An 18,435-nucleotide genomic window follows, 5' to 3' on the forward strand; every position below is an offset into this window, starting at 1 on the left:
GGCAGATCCCAGAAAATATTTTTTTTTAGGCCAGTTATGTAGGTCTCCAATAGCATCTACTGGAAAACGCTCATGTCCACCGACGTCTGCCGTCCTTTCTGCACCAAAATCTCTTAGTTGTATCTTCAAATCTTTCCCACAAATTTCCGGAGGTGGACTGTCAAACACCCTCTTGTTCTTCGTAAACAAATTCCTACTCCTACGATATGGATGATCAGGTGGTAGGAATCTCCTGTGACAGTCAAACCAACACGTTTTCCTTCCGTGTTTTAGTTGGAATGCATCAGTGTTATCTTGACAATATGGACATGATAGCCTTCCATGCGTTGTCCATCCAGACAACATACCATATGCTGGAAAATCACTTATTGTCCACATTAGTACTGCCCGCATTTGAAAGTTTTCTTTACACGAAACATCGTATGTTTCAGCACCTTGAGCCCATAGTTGTTGCAACTCATATATTAGTGGCTGAAGAAACACATCAAGTGATCTCTTAGGATGCTCTGGTCCGGGAACGAGAATCGAGAGAAACAAAAACTCTCGTCGCAAGCACAAGTTTGGGGGGAGGTTGTATGGTGTAAGAATGACGGGCCATAGAGAATACTGTCTTCCACTCTTGCCAAACGGACTGAAACCATCAGTACATAATCCAAGGTAGACATTTCTTCTCTCATACGCAAAGTCGGGATACTTTGATTGGAAATGCTTCCACGCTTTTGCATCTGAAGGATGTCTGATCTCACCATCTGTTGAGTGCTCCGCATGCCATCTCATTGGTTGCGCTGTGCGTTCAGACAGATACAACCTCTGCAACCTTTCCGTCAAAGGCAAATACCACATCCTTTTATATGGCACTGGAACTCTTCCAATTGTATCTTTATAACGAGGCTTTCCACAAAATTTGCATGTAACACGTTGTTCATCCGCCCTCTAATAAATCATGCAGTTGTCGCTGCATACATCTATTACCTGATACGATAAACCAAGACCAGCTACGAGTTTCTAAACCTCGTAGTATGAACCAGGAGCTACATTATCCTCGGGTAAAATACCTTTTACAAAATCAGCAATCGCATCCACACAGTCTTCAGCCAAATTATAATCTGTTTTAATGCCCATCAATCTTGTAGCAGATGATAAAGCTGAATGACCATCTCTGCAACCTTCGTACAATGGTTGCTTTCCAGCATCCAACATATCATAAAATCTCCTAGCTTCTGCATTGGGTAAATCTTCCCCTCTAAAATGATCATTTACCATATGCTCAGTACCTACACCATAATCTACATCCGTTCTAATTGGTTCTTCTAATCTAACCGCTGGCTAAGGTTCGCTAGTACTACCATGTTCATAATCAGTTTCCCCATGATGATACCAAATTTTGTAACTTCGTGTAAACCCACTCAAATATAGATGAGTCCAAACATCCCACTCTTTAATAACCTTTCTATTTTTACAATTAGAGCAAGGACATCTTAACATACCTGTTTTTGCTTCCGGTTGTCGGTGAACTAACCCCATGAATTCGGTTATACCTCGTTGGTATTCTTCCGTAAGCAATCTCGTGTTCGGATCCAAATGAGGTCAATCGATCACGCCAACGGCTAGTTCGTCGGAATTTCCTCGGAATTTTTAAAATCCCTCAACGGCTCTCTAACGGCTATAATATATCTTCAGAATTCATCGGTTTTTTACGAGGAATACATTTTTCCTCGGTATTCCATAAGAATATTCCGACGGATTGATATTTCCTCGGAATTCCGTCGGGATATTCCGAGGATTTCATTTTCCGTCGGAATGTCCGTCAGAATACCGATGTTTTCTTGTAGTGTGAGAGATTGCTTACGATGGCTTCTAAAGCTTTGCTTCTCTTAAGTCTCATTGTTGTTATCCTCATTGCCTCTGAGGTGGCAGCCAGGGACCTAGCTGATAGCTCGGCAGAAAATAAGAACAATGGTATGTAGAAATGTCATTATACCCTAAGAAAATTATTATTTTTGAATACGTATGATCGGAACAAGCATGAAAGGCCATTTGAATATTCATGAAAGTTGAAGTCACTTTAAAACTTTGATTTGTTCATAACTTTCACCTTCTTATCTCCAGTATGTATAAACTTTTCTTTGAATTAGAAAAACCTATTTCGAACCCTTCCGAAAATTTTGGTGTGCTTCAAGACGAGTGAGTCAAAGTGATCAGAAATCACTATTGCCTTGTTTCTTCTTTTTTTTTCACCAATCACTCATGTTTATTCAGCAATTTGTAAAAGAAGTACGAGTTCCCCTTACGATTGATTAGATTCAAAACAAGAAGAATATGTATTCGCAGATGTTTTGGATTTGAGAAAGAGAGAGAGAAGAAGGAATGCAAACTGACCAGTATGGAGGGTATCCAGGAAGAGGGTACGGAGGATACCCAGGTGGGGGATATGGCGGAAACCGCGGTGGTGGATACGGTGGTAGGGGCGGATACGGAGGACGTGGAAGAGGATACTGTCGCTATGGTTGTTGCTACAGAGGCTACTACGGTGGCTGCTCTAGGTGCTGTGCTTATGCTGGTGAGGCTGTTCAAACTCAGCCGGAGAGTACTGATCCAGCTCACTAGAAAATCATGCATATTGGATTCCTCATGCTGCAATGGTTGTGAAGTATAAGTCTCAAGTCAAATAAACGAGAATAAATTAAGATATATATAGTGAAGTGCCAGGGTTTGAAAAGTTTGTCATAACGATAAAAGAAAATGGAAAGTTTGAGTTTTTTTTTTCTAATGTGGTGTTATAATAAGATTACCAAAAAAAAGTGGTGTTGTAATAAATGTGTGTGTGATAAAAAGTAGGTTTGATGTATGGAATATGAATCATATATTAATATGCTACGCATCTAAAATGCAGTTATCACTGAAAGCTTACTTTTATTTAATATATTAATCATATATTAGAGTTTCTTAATATTATAAGACCGCTGGTCTCTCATTCTCTTTTGTTTTCCTTTTGTGCAGGTATTGCATCTCTTTTTCTTTTGAACATTTGCGGTATTGCATTTTTTCCCAGCCAAATTCCACAATAATTATAGTCCCTCCGTTTCCGAAAGTAAAATATTTTAGATTTTTTATTTGTTCCACAAAAATAGATTTTCTATATGTTTAAAGTACTTTTATACTTTTAAGAAACATCAAATGAAAATATTGAATTGATTAAATTTTATTGGCAAAAAGTTATCGTAAAGTGTATAATAAAGTAAAAAGAATAATTAAATTATAAATATTTATTGAATTTTTAATAAGTGTGAACACTTTAAAAAATCTTACTTTCGGGAACAGAGTATCTTTTTAACAAAAAAAACTTACAATAATTATATCTTGACGTAATGGATTTAACGACATGAGTTGCTACCTGCTAGATCTCTTATAATACGTTGATATAATATATTTCAATCTGCAATATACTATAAGAACATCAAATATTCAACCCCTCCCAATATATATTGATTATATTTTTGTTTTAGTATTCCATATGTTGTAGATCTAATTCATGTTTACTGTTGTAATTAGTGTAGTATATTTCACCATTTTTGTTATTCATTTACGTATTTAGATGATTTAACAATCAATATAGAATTTACAAAATCTTTTTAAAGTGTAATTACTACAATATAAAAACTGTATTTTAATTAGTGTTTGTGAAATTGTAAGTTTACCTCCAAAACAATTTACCCAGCAATCAATTTTTCATATTTCATTAAGAATACATCTATGTTAATCGTGTATATATAATCCAATAACCAAAAATATTTTTTTCATGTTTTACCCATCTAGCTATAAATAAAAAAATTCATAACATTTGTCTAGTTTTCTGTAAATTAGATATTGATAATTTTAAAATAAAATAAAATTAAATAGAGAAATGAATTAAAGTTCTGTGTAGACAAAACTCGTTGTTATCAATCTTGATTTTAATGATTGAATACATTCTAAACTATCATAATCTGATATAAACAAATAAAAATATATCACGGATTTGAGATGGAATAATAAGAGAAAAATATACAGTTGAAAAGGAAATGATACACATATGAAACATAAATATATGTGTAGAATGTTATATATATATAATATATATTTTCAGTTGAATGCCTAATTTGATTATTATGTGTTGAAGAACTTAAAGCAAATAAACTTTAAGAAATGAAATAAATAAACACAAATTAAAGACATTATGGTACATATTGTAAAAATATTAGGGGAAATTTGTTGAGATATCAAACAAACAAACAAAATATCGTTAAGTGCAAAAAAGTAACTCCAATATTTCTACAATATATTAGGGCTTGACACGGATTGGATATTCGGGTTTTTAGATATATTTGTGATTTGTTTCGTATGTACGAATATCAAATTTTTTTTATTTACTTTTTTTTTGTCATCAACAAACAGGTTCATATAGACTCTGCAAACCAATCCGGTAACTCTGCATCCATCTGAACGACGAAAGACGATTGTTTTTTGGCACATCGTGTTAGACTATCCGCCTTTTGATTTTCCGTCCGGAGTACATTAATAATCTCTGAGCTAGTAAAACATGTTTTCAGTAGCTTTATGTCGTGCATATAACTCTCAAACACCGGCCATTCCTCTGGTTCCGAAACCATCTTCACCAATTGAGAACAATCCATAGCAAAACTAATCTGAAACTGATGTACATTCCTCATACATTCCATTGCTCATATCAATGCTTCCATCTCTGCATGAAGAGGTGAAATACATGCCCTAGAATTTCTTGCACCCATCAATCCCTGAAAGCCCTCGAGTATGCTATACCATTCTTGACCTGAATAAGGTTCTTTATCTTTCCATGAACCATCTATAAAGCACCAACGACCAATCCGCGGCTGACGATTCAAAACCTCAGTCGGTTGTGGTAGCTACTTAGTCTTCATCACCTGAGCCTCAGCCCAAAGTGTTGATTCAGTTTCTGCAAGCGTAAGTATATCTCTTGGGTCAATATCCAAATTATTAAAAATCTTATTATTCCTTCATTTCCAAATATACCATAATTTTTTTTATTTACTTTGTTCTGGAAAAACTGAATTTCCAAGTATATTCTTTAGTTTTAGTTAATACAAATAATCTAGAAAAAATAAAATAAAATTTTTCTTTAAAATATTTTTACATGATATATAAAATAAGAAATAAAAGAAGCAGTGAAATTATATATTTGTAAATTTTAAAATTAGTTATAAGAAATAAACTTAAGAAAAAGTTATAGATATCATAAAATTTCTTTTATTTTTTTATTTTAATACTTTTATAAGTAATATTGTGATTAAAATTTATTAAATCATACGTTATAATATCAATTATATAAACTCATACATTTAAAACTCTACATTTAATCAATATATATATGTGTGTGTATTTATATAGTTTTCAGAGCAGATTGAAAATCCGGTTCTTAAAGTTTTAGTATTTGTGATTTACTTTGTTTTTAACAATATTGATTTTTAGTGTTTGATTTGCTCTGAAACTTTACGGATATCTGGATTTTTAGATCAAAACGAAATAAATAACGGATCGAATTAAATTTAACGGATAAATATATATATTTCAATATTTTTTGTTTATTTATTTCTTATCCTTTGTTTTGGTTTATTTTTTTGACTTTAAATCGTACTCATATAAGTCAAATTGATACCTATGACCTATATAATAGCGTCAGTGGGCGAAATCTATCCGACTCTATTAGGTCTGGAGAGACGCAGAAAAAATAGCATGACGCATTTATTGTTAGAGAAGATAGCGCTAAATCTAATAGTCAAACGCCAAGTTAATGAACAAGCATGAGTAGTTTGAGCATTCATTACACATGCCAACTCTATAGATTTCTCTTTTTTATCAAGCCAACTCTATTAGAGTAAGGGCATTGTCTCCGCGCAAGCGCGAAGTTGTGGACAGAGTTCTTGTTTCATCTCAATATTTGATAGGGTTATTGTGGTTGTGAATTTTGCGTTTTGAGTTGTTTTTCAAAATTTTTTTATTGTTATAGGGTTAGAGTTGTGATGATGAATTGTGTATGCATTGTTCTCTACTTATGAAGGACTAAATTGTGTTAATAATGTGATTGATATAGTTCGTGGTGTTGTTTGTTGTGTCACTGAGACTTATTGTTTGTTTGTCTTTTTAATTTGTTTTTTTGTACTGTTGAGAGTACATAAATTAGACTCCCTCTGTTCCTAAATGATAGACTTTTTAGTATTTTCATACATATTAAGAAAGAAAACACATTAAACTACCATAATAAATGTATTGTTTTCTGCAATTTTTAATTTTCAATAACTTTTAACCAATAGTAATTCAATAAAGTCAATTAATTTTTTTGAAGTTTACAATTTTATCATAAAAACACAAAAAACACATCTTCCTGAAACAATTTTTTTTTCTAAAAAGTTTATCATTAAGGAACAGAGGGAGTATTAAAGTTGTTGAGAATACCTTTTTCTTTCTAGATATTTTTTCTCCATAGTTGTGTGTATTAAGTAATAATTTTTATTATCCTTATTATGTTTGTTATGTGTTTTTATTTTATTTTTAAACTTATTGCTCTTACCGAACCTTTAAAACAAATACATGAAGACTTGTAGAAATAACTATAAAATGAGTGACAGTTCTGAGTATTTGGGCTTTAATGAGTTTTAAACGAATTTATGCAATTCTCATAAGAAGACAATAGTATTGACATGTTGACATTTGGCATGTAAGCTATTTTTATAAGACAAGAGTAGTGAGTAGGTGGAGATGTTGTTGCTGCCTTTGTGTCTATCGGGAGTGTCTCTTGTATCTCTTGGTGTAACTGTGTTTGTTTATCTTTTATTTGATGGGTAATATGTAAACAAAAATCATTGTTAGTAGTATTTATCAGAGTTCGTAATTTACTCTGCTATTTTGTTTAGGTAAGTTCACTGATTTTGGTTGCCGTCTTCGTCTTCTTCGTTGCGAAAGTAAGTTTGTAAATTGTTAAATAGCTGGTTGTATAGTTTGTATTTTTTTAGCTGGCTTGATGTATGTGTCGTTGAGTTTTAGTTGAGGAGATTTGTTTGGAATATTTGTTTTGAAGTTTATTTCTAAGATTAGACAAAAAAGAGAGGTAATCATTAATGATTCGTCTTTTTTGGAATTCTAGTTTTTGGTGTTTTGATTGTTTGGGTTCTTGTGGTTTATTTTAAGCTGTAAAATAAAAGTTTGTGTAAAATTAGTTTGATAAGCAAGGGAGATAAATAGACGATCATAAAATAGAAAATATTTTTGATTATTAATGTTAGCACAATATAGATAATAATATAAAGAGAATTGTGTGTTGATTGTTTCTTACGGATCAATGAGGAGACGGATAAGGACTCGAGTTGTTTCTTTGGTAAAGTCAGAGCCCTGGATAGAACGGATTTGTCCAACCACATCTGCAAGTTTAAATATCAGTTATGATATCGAAACATAATATAAACCCAGATGCAATATGATAATATACCTGAGAGTTATAGGTTTGTGTTCGCAATCACTTGAAAATTGTCAAACAATCTAGTTATGACTGAAGATTGATCTCAGAAGCACTCGTGATGACTTCATCATTAATAGTTGGTGAGATGAAACGAATGAGGAATGGATTATCAGTTATCTTGTACATGCTTGAGCACATAGCAACCTCAAAACGATCGACTTTCACAATGGAGCTGACTTTCAAAGATGACATGAAATGATTAGCACGTCTGGCGGGAATAAACCCGTGAATCACGGAATCTGCAAATAATATTATTCAACAAAGAATCAGGAAATCAATTAAAAACAATTATATTAAATAAATGTGATAAATCAAAGATTAACTTATCTTTTCATCAAGGAAGAGAACTGTGATTCCTATAAACTCACTGTCTTTCTTGAAATTCAGGGAATCCCATAAGCGAGGAGGTTAGAGGCTATGCTCTGACTACTACGACCAAGACGGAGAGACTCGAAGGTTGAGTGACGGACGCCGGGGACGCCGGTTTGAGGAACTAGAGAGACAGAAAGAGACATTTTCTAGAAAATGGTTAAAGCTAAGAGGAATCAATGAGTTTTGTGGAGATGCGAATTGGGTTCATCAAAGATGAGAATCATATATATATATATATATGGTTTAGAGAAGGACTACAAATCATGAATATTTATGATCAAACGATTTAAGATGGAGAGATGAAGAGTTCACCGATGAAAAAATAGATTACGAACTGACACATGGCGCAACTCTGTAACTCAGACTTGTCTAAGACAATGATGAAAAGACAATGATGAAAAGAACTCTAACTCATATTAAACAAAGACAGTTTACAATATGGGAAAACTATAATTTTTTTTTTTTTTTCATATAACGTAATGAATCTCATTTAAAAATGAATCTCATAATACACTTGTAGGCCCGGCCCACAGAGAAAACCGAAGAAACAAGGATTTCCGACCTTCATAAATATATATTAGTTTCGGCCATCAATGTACAAAGTATCATTTAGTTTAGTGGTATAAATGCTGATGTTTATATCTTAATAGCCCGGGTTCGAACCATGAGTTTGACACTTTTTCACACTTTTTAAAAGTGGAACCCACAAAACGCTGACGTGGCGCGCTGAGGAGAGAGCAAAAACTCAATCATTATAATATAGATTTATAATTTACTAGGGTCTGCCCTACGGGCGGGTGAGTTTACACTAAAATTGTTTTTTTTTTGAAAATTTACTTTAAATCGTAATAATAAATAGAATATATTTTTATTCTAAAATCAAATTGTAAGTTTTATTAAATTTTGTAGGTTTGAGTTGAAAGAACCAGTAATATTTCTTTTGTTACATAATACAAAATTATGAAATTAAAAAGCTAAGAAAAATGTGACCATTTATATTTTTCTTTTTTATTTCTATTTCATATAGTTGAGAAAAATCTAAAGTAAGAATAACTAATATAACTAATATTTTTATTTTATTTTTAAGAGCATAATTTAAATACTATTGCAATAGTTAATTTCATCACGATAATAAATTAATCTACCTCCAAGCTAAATCAGTTAAAAATATAATATAATGTGATAAAATCATAAAAAGTTATATTTAAAAAAGTAATATGTAAATATTTTCAATGATGAAAAAATAATAGTTAATATATATATATATTATCTAACAGCAATTGATGTTTTATAATATATGTTTATTTCAGTTTATATTATATTTTCAATTTATAATGATTTTTTCTTTAATTTTTAGTGTTTTACTAATTATGTTTGTAAATTATTTTAACATTTTTTGAACTTTTATTTAATAACAAAATTATTTGTAGGAAATTTTGCTCATGCTATTTGAAAATACTTTTATAGAAAATAGTGTTATAAATTAATAAAGTATTACATTGGTTCACAGTTTAGCCAAAATAACTTAAATATAGTGTAACCATTAATAATCTAAAAATGAAGATGAACCAAACCGCGTATTAATGTTTTCTGGAAAAAATAGATTTAAATAAATCCAGTAGGTGATTAATGTAGAGTCGGCTGTTTGCATCAGCCTACATTAATATATGACGGGCCAAGAACTTTAGGTGTGAGATTGGTTGAAGTTGATCGTTGTTCCTTTTGTTCTTCTGTTTGTGGTATAAACGGACATGATTGGAGTGTTGACATGTTTGGTCTAGTCTACAACTTGCTGAGATCGGGTCGTTTATTTGGATAGTACATGTGATGTGAGCGATCATACGGCTAGAAAGTAGGTTTTTGTTGTTAGGTTGATTTAAAATATTGTAGCCAAACTTTTTTTTTTCCGCCAAGTGATTTTTTATTTAATCATAAACAAGTCCGAAGGACAAAAAGACAAACAAAATATCCAGAAGCCCAAAGCAAACGGCTACAAACTTAAAAACTTTAGACGGGCCCGCGGCCCAAACACATCAACCGGACCGACGACGGCAGGAATGCACGCGACAAGGAGGCTAGCTTCATGCCACGTGGTGGCATCAACGCCCTTGGATCAACACGCGTCGCACACCGGCACATCCTGACCGTCTCCGTCCCGAAGCACCGCCAGAACCCCTTCACCGGACCTTCAAATCGCCGGAACTTAACACTCGCACAAACTGCCTTCTACTCCGGTGGTCCTCTATCGATAGCTTCATCGGACTAACCGCGCTCTCAACAGGGCCACCCACTCTTCTCTCAAAATTAAAACTCGTCACCACGACCTCAACTAGCTTTTCTTGTCGGCAATAACCTCCTCGGAGAGCTCAATCTTCTTCACTAAACTTATAAGTTACTTGAGGACAAATTCCACATAAAAAGTTAAATATGAGCAGATTGATTTCTCTCGTATTTTTATAACAATCTCTATCTACCAGTTTTGATTCTGTTTCTTATGTTTTAGGCCTATCAAACTTCTTCCTACATTTTTATAAATCTGGATATCAAACATAGGTTCAAAGTTGATATGAAACACTACCCTAAATCTTTCTCTGATCATATACAAAAATGGACAAATCTGGATTTGTGGTGTGTAAAATATTTATGTTCGACATAGGTTCAAAGTTTGCAGGAGGAAGTTTGGTAGAGATTGTTATAAAAATACGGAAAGGGACCGCTGCCTAACCGGGCCCAGGGAATGATCCACGTAAGTGGGAAACCCTGGATTATCAAAAAAAAAAAAAAAAACGGAAAGGGCAAAACACTACCCTAAATGCAGGAGGAATTTTGAGTGCTTTGGTCTTTCTTTAATGAAAATGCTAAAGATATATGAAAAAGAAGTTGTAACTTGTAAGAGTATATAATCAGAATGAGTACAAAATCATGTAGAATAAAGGCAAACGTAATAAATTAATTTGGTCAAATCGTATTTCTTGCTTTCAACATTCTAACTGCCAAAGGGTTATTCTAAGATGTGCGGTTTAAGTTTAGGTTATTATTGGGCATGAGTTGAATAATCGAACTTTTTAGTCATTTGGTGAAAAACATTGCAAAGGAAATGAAAACTATAAGAGTAATATCTCATGAACAAAAAATGTTCTAAAGTGTTAGGAATATGAGTCTTAGGAATGATACCACCAAAAGATAAGTATTTCCATTTAACATCTGAAGCAAAAAAAAAAGAACAACAAAAGCCAGATCAAGCTGGGTTCTTACCAACAAAAGCACAACTCCTTTATTAGATGTTATAGAAGCAATAGACTTGGACACTAACCTTCTACAGTCCTACTACCATCCCCGAGTTTGACTTGCGCTCCATATGGTAAGATTTTGGCAACAGGTTCCATCCAGGAGGTCCTTCTCGAAGGTACAGCTTCTCCTGTTGCAACATTACGCGATATATCATTTAGTCTCGTAGTTAGTTTTCTTATTAAGACAAGACAGAAGTGAAACCAACCAGGATGTTTTTTAATTATGTGTCAAGTCGTTTTTGTATTCATTCAATCACGTAATCTGCACAAGCAGTCTACGACCTACCTGAAACACAAAGAAGCCTAAGCAAACACAGAACAGTGAAGCCAAAAAGCTTTACTGCAATTCAGCGGAAAAAGAAATCTTGCTTTTAAGTTTTCCTTCAACTCTGTGAAACTATTCACTTTCTTCACCATCTCCTGCTTTGGAATAAAACCTCTGAAGCCCTAAATTAAACCAACAAAAAGCTATTGAATGCACTCAAAAGGTATGAACTCTAAGCCAACATCTGAAGCCTACCTCAATTCTGGTGAGAAGCCCTCCGGTATTCCACTCAGTTATCTTATCTTCAGTAGGCTCATTAAGTTGTTTAATCTGCCACATAACAATCCACTCTTCATTAGAATCTTCTTGATACATAAACCAAAAAGTTCTTGAAATCAAGGCAAAAGAAGAGAACCTACCTCACTTGGTGCCAAGCTATTTTCCTAAAGTAACATCCATAAGAAAATAAAGGCATTCCACTCAACGTCCCTATCTCCACCACACAGGTCTGCCTTGCCTTGCAAACTCCACAACTTCAACACCATCTTCATCACCATCCTAAAAAATCCCCATTTTACATGAACCAAGAACTCTTCAGCATCGTACTTTAAATCACAGAGCAAGTAATCAAATTCACTGTCGGATCTCCTTTGTCATCTGCTTTCCCATGCTGATTCTCTGTTACAGATAAACAGAGTAGGTGTGACGTGGAAGGCAAGTTACAAGAGTGGGAAGTAGCTGTTAGCTTTAGTCGAGTTGAACATTGACACGTGTATAGTTCGTTAGACGGTTGTAACGGAAACACTGTATATAACTCTGTTTCTGCATCACTTTTGGATTATCGATTTTGTGAGTGATTTTCCTTCTTGAATCTTGTAACATTTCTGAGAGATCATTTGTTCATGGAGTTTTAGATTCTTTCTTAAATCCAGAATCTATACTTGTGAGCTACAAGCTATTGTTTTTCATGAACGGTAGTTTGATCAGAGAACCTACGTTATCTCTATCAGTGGTATCAGAGCCAGTGGTGGGGAGTACTGATTACACAACTATGAGAGTCCGTGGTACGCAAGGGAAAAAGAATCTCTATATTCTTTTGGATTCAGGATCTACCCACAACTTCATTGACACTAAGATTGCTGAGATATTGGGTGTGTGTGGTAAAGTTAGTAACTTGAGGTGGAAGTTTCTGAACTATGAGTTCAAAGCGGACTTCATGGTGATTCCATTGGGAGGTCATGATATAGTATTGGGAGTTCAATGGCTATCTACGCTGGGTGACCCAATCACTTGGGACTTTAAGGAGCTTGAGATGTCATTTAAATGGCATAATAAGAGGGTGATGCTACATGGTATTAAAGCGGGTTCAGTGAGGGAAGTTAAGGCAAAGAGATTGGAGAGTACAAAGGAAGAAGATATACAACTCCACGTGATCTATGCCTGTGAAGAGGAGGAGATAGAGTTATGGAATTTGAAAACAGAAGCGTTAGAAGAGATGAATGAAGGAGGAAGAAAGAGCTCGAGTTATTAACAACGGAGTATGGGATGATATTTGAGGAACCTACTAAGCTACCTCCATTCCGTGATCATCATAACCACAAGATCACATTGATGGAAGGATCTAACCCAGTGAATCAAAGACCATATAGGTATGTAGTTTATCAGAAGAACGAGATAGATAAAATGGTTCAAGAACTGCTCAAGGCGGGGACAGTGCAGCCAAGTTCGAGTCCTTATGCATCACCGGTGGTGTTGGTTAAGAAAAAAGATAGTACATGGAGGTTGTGTGTGGATTACATGAAGCTTAATGGGATGACTGTCAAAGATCGCTTTCCCATTCCGTTGATAGAGGATCTCATGGACGAGTTGGGAGGATCAAAAGTGTATTCAAAGATTGATTTGAGAGCTGGTTATCATCAAGTGCGTATGGACCCTCAGGACATACACAAGACAACTTTCAGAACCCACAGTGGACACTATGAGTACTTGGTTATGCCCTTTGGACTTACCAATGCTCCTGCAACTTTTCAGGGATTTATGAACCATGTGTTCAAAGATTATCTACGAAAGTTTGTCCTCATCTTTTTTGATGATATCCTCATCTATAGTAATAATGTGGAGGAGCATTTGAGACATCTGAGGATAGTTTTTGAGGTGATGAAAATGAATAATCTGTTTGCAAAATGGAGTAAGTGTGCATTCATTACGAGAAGGGTTGAGTATTTGGGCCATTTCATTGAAGCTCAGGGTATCTCTACGGATCCAAGCAAGATCAAAGCAGTGGAGGAGTGGCATGTACCAAAGAATCTGAAGACTTTACGTGGCTTCTTGGGTCTGTCGGGGTATTACAGAAGATTTGTTCAGAGCTATGGCATTATAGCTCGTCCTTTGACTGCATTGACGAAGAAAGACGCTTATAGTTGGAATGTGGAAGCACAAGAATCATTTCAAAACCTGAAGCGAGCTTTATGTACTGCACCGGTGTTAGCTCTACCAAGGTTTGATCTACCTTTTGTTGTGGAAACAGATGCATGCAAGGAGGGTATTGGTGCAGTACTGATGCAAGAGGGAAGACCATTAGCCTATATTAGCAGACATTTGAAGGGCAAACAACTCAACCTTTCCATCTATGAGAAGGAGTTGTTAGCAGTTGTCTTTGCAGTGCAGAAGTGGAGGCACTACCTTCTTACAAATCACTTTGTGATTAAAGCAGACCAGAGGAGTTTGAAGTACTTACTGGAGCAGAGACTGAACACACCAATACAGCAACAGTGGCTACCTAAGCTTTTGGAGTTTGATTACGAGATACAGTATAAGCAAGGGAAGGATAATGTTGCAGCGGACGCATTGTCAAGAGTAGAAGGTGCAGAGATATTACATATGGCAATGTCAGTACTTGATTGTGATCTTTTAACAAAGATACAGGAGGCTTACGTGACAGACAATCAAGTAGCAGAGATTATTGAGAAGCTGAAACAGGATCCGAATGCAGAAAAAAAGTACTCTTGGGTCCAAAATGTGTTGAGAAGAGGAAGCAAGATAGTAGTACCTAACATGGTGGAGGTTAAAGACATGATACTGGAGTGGTTGCATTGCTCTAGTCAAGGAGGTCACTCAGGAAGAGAAGTGACAAGACAAAGAGTGAAGGGCTTGTTCTATTGGAAAGGGCTTAGTAAAGATATTCAAGCTTATCTTCGCAACTGCAGTGTATGTCAACAATGCAAGTATGTTGTGGCAGCTTCACCAGGCTTGTTACAACCCTTACCGATACCAGAAGCAGTGTGGACTGATGTATCAATGGATTTTATAGATGGTCTTCCACACTCCTATGGGAAAACAGTTATCTTTGTTGTGGTGGATCGTTTGAGTAAGGCAGCTCACTTCATTGCTCTCGCTCATCCCTATACTGCAGCATCAGTGGCACAAGCGTTCTTAGACAATGTCTATAAGCTCCATGGTTTCCCTAGATCGATAGTCAGCGACAGAGATGCAGTCTTTCTCAGTCTTGCAATGTTTCTCTCTCAACATGTCAACTGCTTATCATCCTCAGAGTGACGGTCAAACAGAAGTGGTGAACAGGTGTGTTGAAACCTACCTCAGATGCATGACTAGTGACCGCCCTGCGATGTGGAGTAAGTGGCTACCGCTTGCAGAGTATTGGTACAATACCAACTTTCATACGACAACACAAACGACTCCGTATGAAGTGGTTTATGGCCAAGCTCCTCCGATCTATCTTCCCTACTTGCAAGGTGAATCAAAGGTGCAAGTAGTAGCCAAGTGCCTGGAAGATCGTGAGAAAATGCTGGTGTTGTTGAAGTTTCATTTGATAAGGGCGCAGCATAGGATGAAACAACAGGTTGACTTACATAGATCTGAACAAAGTTTTGAGATTGGTGATTGGGTCTATGTGAAACTGCAACCCTATAGACAACACTCGGTGGTACAAAGGTCAACAGAGAAGCTCACACCGAAGTACTTTGGTCCTTATTGCATCAGTGATAAGGTGGGAGAGGATGCGTATTAGCTAAAGTTTCCGGTGGAGACGAGAGTTCACTCAGTCTTTCATGTTTCACAATTGAAGATAGCAGTGGGTAATGTGACGACATCAAATCAATTGCCCTCAGTGCTGAGTGAAGACAACGTTTTGAAACCTGAGTTTATTCTGGAACGGAAGATGGGGAAGCGTCAAGGAAGAGCAGTGACATTAGTATTGGTTCAATGGGAAGGTCAAAACGCAGAAGAAGCAACTTGGGAGTATCTTTTTGATTTACAGAAGAAGTTCCCTGAGATGGATCTCTGAATCTTGTGGACAAGTTTCTTTGGAGAGGGAAGATTTGTTACAGATAAACAGAGTAGGCGTGACGTGGAAGGCAAGTTACAAGAGTGGGAAGTAGCTGTTAGCTTTAGTCGAGTTAAACATTGACACGTGTATAGTTCGTTAGACGGTTGTAACGGAAACAGAGTATATAACTTTGTTTCTGCATCACTTTTGGATTATCGATTTTGTGAGTGATTTTCCTTCTTGAATCTTGTAACATTTCTGAGAGATCATTTGTTCATGGAGTTTTAGATTCTTTCTTAAATCCAGAATCTATACTTGTGAGCTACAAGCTATTGTTTTTCATGAACGGTAGTTTGATCATAGAGAGAACCTACGTTATCTCTATCATTCTCCTCCTCCTCTTGTGTCGATACATGATTAGCTCAAGCTCCTTCTCCGCCACGATTCCTCTGTTTTGTACATATGATCAAATCTCCGAACAGCAAAATCGCTACACACAGCGAAAACGACGAAGGGAGAGGGGCTAAGAGTTTATATGAAACTGAAACTGCAAAGCTTTCTCCCATACTCTGAAGTAGGTACAGTCTCTTACGTCATCAAAGCTATGAATCAATGAAGAAGAAGTGAAGAGAAACTTACCAATTTATAGTCAAGATTGACAATGTGGGTAACAGGAGATGCATTGATCGATAAATTGTGTGAGTGGGAGCAGTTGTTAATGAGAGCGTTTAAGAAGAAACTTGGAATCAATTGATGATGATTGATGATGCGGCAGCAAGAGAGAAAACTTTTTTTTAATATTATTGATAGATTTATCGATAGGTATACACTTATATTAACTTACATTTTATTGGTTCATAAATTAGATCTCGTCATGCGCAAGATGGGGTTCTCAGAGACATGGATCACCTGGATAATGCGGTGTATTACGTCGGTGAAATATAAAGTCCTTATGAATGGAGAGCCAAGAGAAAATATTGTTCCAGGTAGAGGTTTACGTCAAGGAGATCATTTGTCTCCTTTCATTTTTATTCTATGCATGGAAGCGCTCGTTAGCCTTCTTAATCATGCAGAGATCCAAGGGAAGATAACAGGGATGCACGTCACACTCGCGTGTCCGTCGGTATCCCACCTTCTCTTTGCTGATGATAGCTTTTTCTTCTTTAAGGCGGAGCCCCGTGAATGTGAAGAAGTAATGAAAGTAGTCAAGAAATATGGCAAAGCATCTGGACAATGTATTAACTTTGATAAATCGTCCTTACTCTTTGGTAAGCGGATTAATGTGACTACGAGACAAGAGCTTAAATATGTGCTTGGAATACAGAACCAGGGAGGAATGGGAACCTATCTTGGGATCCTAGAAGACATAAGTGGTTCCAAGTGCAAATTTTTTGCATTTCTAAAGGATAAGTTGATGCATAGAGTGAATGAATGGACATGCAGTTTGCTATCGAAAGGAGGGAAGGAAGTGCTGATAAAATCCATTTTGCTCGCTCTACCGACATACGTGATGTCTACTTTCCTACTCCCATTGGAGATATGTGAAAACCTTGCTAGTGTCATTGCACAATTTTGGTGGAGTTCAAATCCACCAAAAAGAGGGATACACTGGGCAAAGTGGGAAAAAGTTTGTTTACCAAGAGAGGAGGGTGGGATCGGTTTCCGTATGATCCATGAGTTTGACTTGGCGCTATTAGCAAAACAATTATGGAGGCTAGTTCAATTCTCTGATTCCTTGGTTGCACGGGTCTTGAGGGGAAGGTACTATAGATTGAGTTCTCCATTAAGAGCGAACACTGTTACCAGCCCATCATATGTGTGGACAAGCATTTCTACCGCAAGGAAGTTGTTATTACTGGGGATCAGACAGAAGATACATTCAAGGTATGAAGTAAAGGTGTGGGAGGACCTGTGGGTTCCAACGACTCCTGCGAGGCCAGCTATTCCCATAGCGCCAGCTATGCACCCGAATATGAGAGTCAGCGATCTTATTGACCAGGTATCGAAGGAATGGGACATTGGTCGATTGGAGAATTATGTCAGTCTTGAGGACATACCTCTTATAAGGAGTCTAGCCATAAGCTCAACTCATCGTCGGGATACTTTTTACTGGAGCTACACAAGGAATGACCAATACACGGTTAAATCTGGATATTGGGTGGCTCATAATGTAGAGCCAAGCATCACTAAGCTCCAAGCCTTTGCGTGGCAGATAAAGGCGCCAAAGAAGATATGTCATCTTATATGGCAACTGTTAACTGGTCATGTGGCAGTAACGAGAAACTTAACAAGACGCAATATGAGGTGTGACAATTATTGACCAAGATGTGGAGAACTAGAGGAAACAGTAACCCATGCCGGTTTTGAATGTCCGCCAGCTCTCCAAGTTTGGTCATTATCGTCGACTCCGACAAGCCCAGATATCTTTCCCGTATCAAGTGTCTACACAATTATGGACTATCTGTTTTGGAGGAAGAATAGCATTATTGAACCAGAACTAGACAGGGATCCTTATCCCTGGATAATATGGTATATTTGGAAGGTTAGGAATGACAAACTTTTTAGGGGTATAGATAGAGATCCTTTGGAACTAGTTCGACATGCAGAAAATGAATGCAAAGCCTGGTTTGATGCTAACGAAGTGGTACAACCAGTGGTACAGGATAATAACCCA

General features: G+C 36.1%; 1 protein-coding gene and 1 long non-coding RNA gene across 2 annotated transcripts; one reads left to right on the forward strand and one right to left on the reverse strand.

The window, feature by feature from the left end:
* The first annotated feature begins 1,825 nt into the window (after window positions 1-1,825).
* On the forward strand, window positions 1,826-2,817 carry LOC106333364 (glycine-rich protein 3 short isoform). Its single transcript, XM_013771818.1, has 2 exons — window positions 1,826-1,959; window positions 2,354-2,817. Exons 1-2 carry the CDS (start codon window positions 1,851-1,853, stop codon window positions 2,605-2,607), a joined length of 363 nt encoding a protein of 120 aa, XP_013627272.1. The 5' UTR covers window positions 1,826-1,850; the 3' UTR covers window positions 2,608-2,817.
* An 8,476-nt stretch (window positions 2,818-11,293) lies between these two features.
* LOC106334057 lies at window positions 11,294-11,857 on the reverse strand. The gene is made up of 3 exons (XR_001268515.1): window positions 11,732-11,857; window positions 11,418-11,658; window positions 11,294-11,339 (listed from the first exon to the last, which is right to left on the reverse strand). It is a non-coding gene; the product is annotated as an uncharacterized LOC106334057 (long non-coding RNA).
* Window positions 11,858-18,435: the final 6,578 nt, after the last annotated feature.

This window comes from Brassica oleracea, chromosome C3 (genome assembly GCF_000695525.1).
Source record: "Brassica oleracea var. oleracea cultivar TO1000 chromosome C3, BOL, whole genome shotgun sequence".
Taxonomy (NCBI): Eukaryota; Viridiplantae; Streptophyta; class Magnoliopsida; order Brassicales; family Brassicaceae; genus Brassica; species Brassica oleracea.

Bases quoted from the DNA above. Each gene is read 5' to 3' on its own strand.
- LOC106333364 (XM_013771818.1), top strand. From the start codon at position 1,851: ATGGCTTCTAAAGCTTTGCTTCTCTTAAGTCTCATTGTTGTTATCCTC. The intron at 1,960-2,353 runs GTATGTAGAAAT...TTTGAGAAAGAG, and splicing joins GGCAGAAAATAAGAACAATG to AGAGAGAAGAAGGAATGCAA.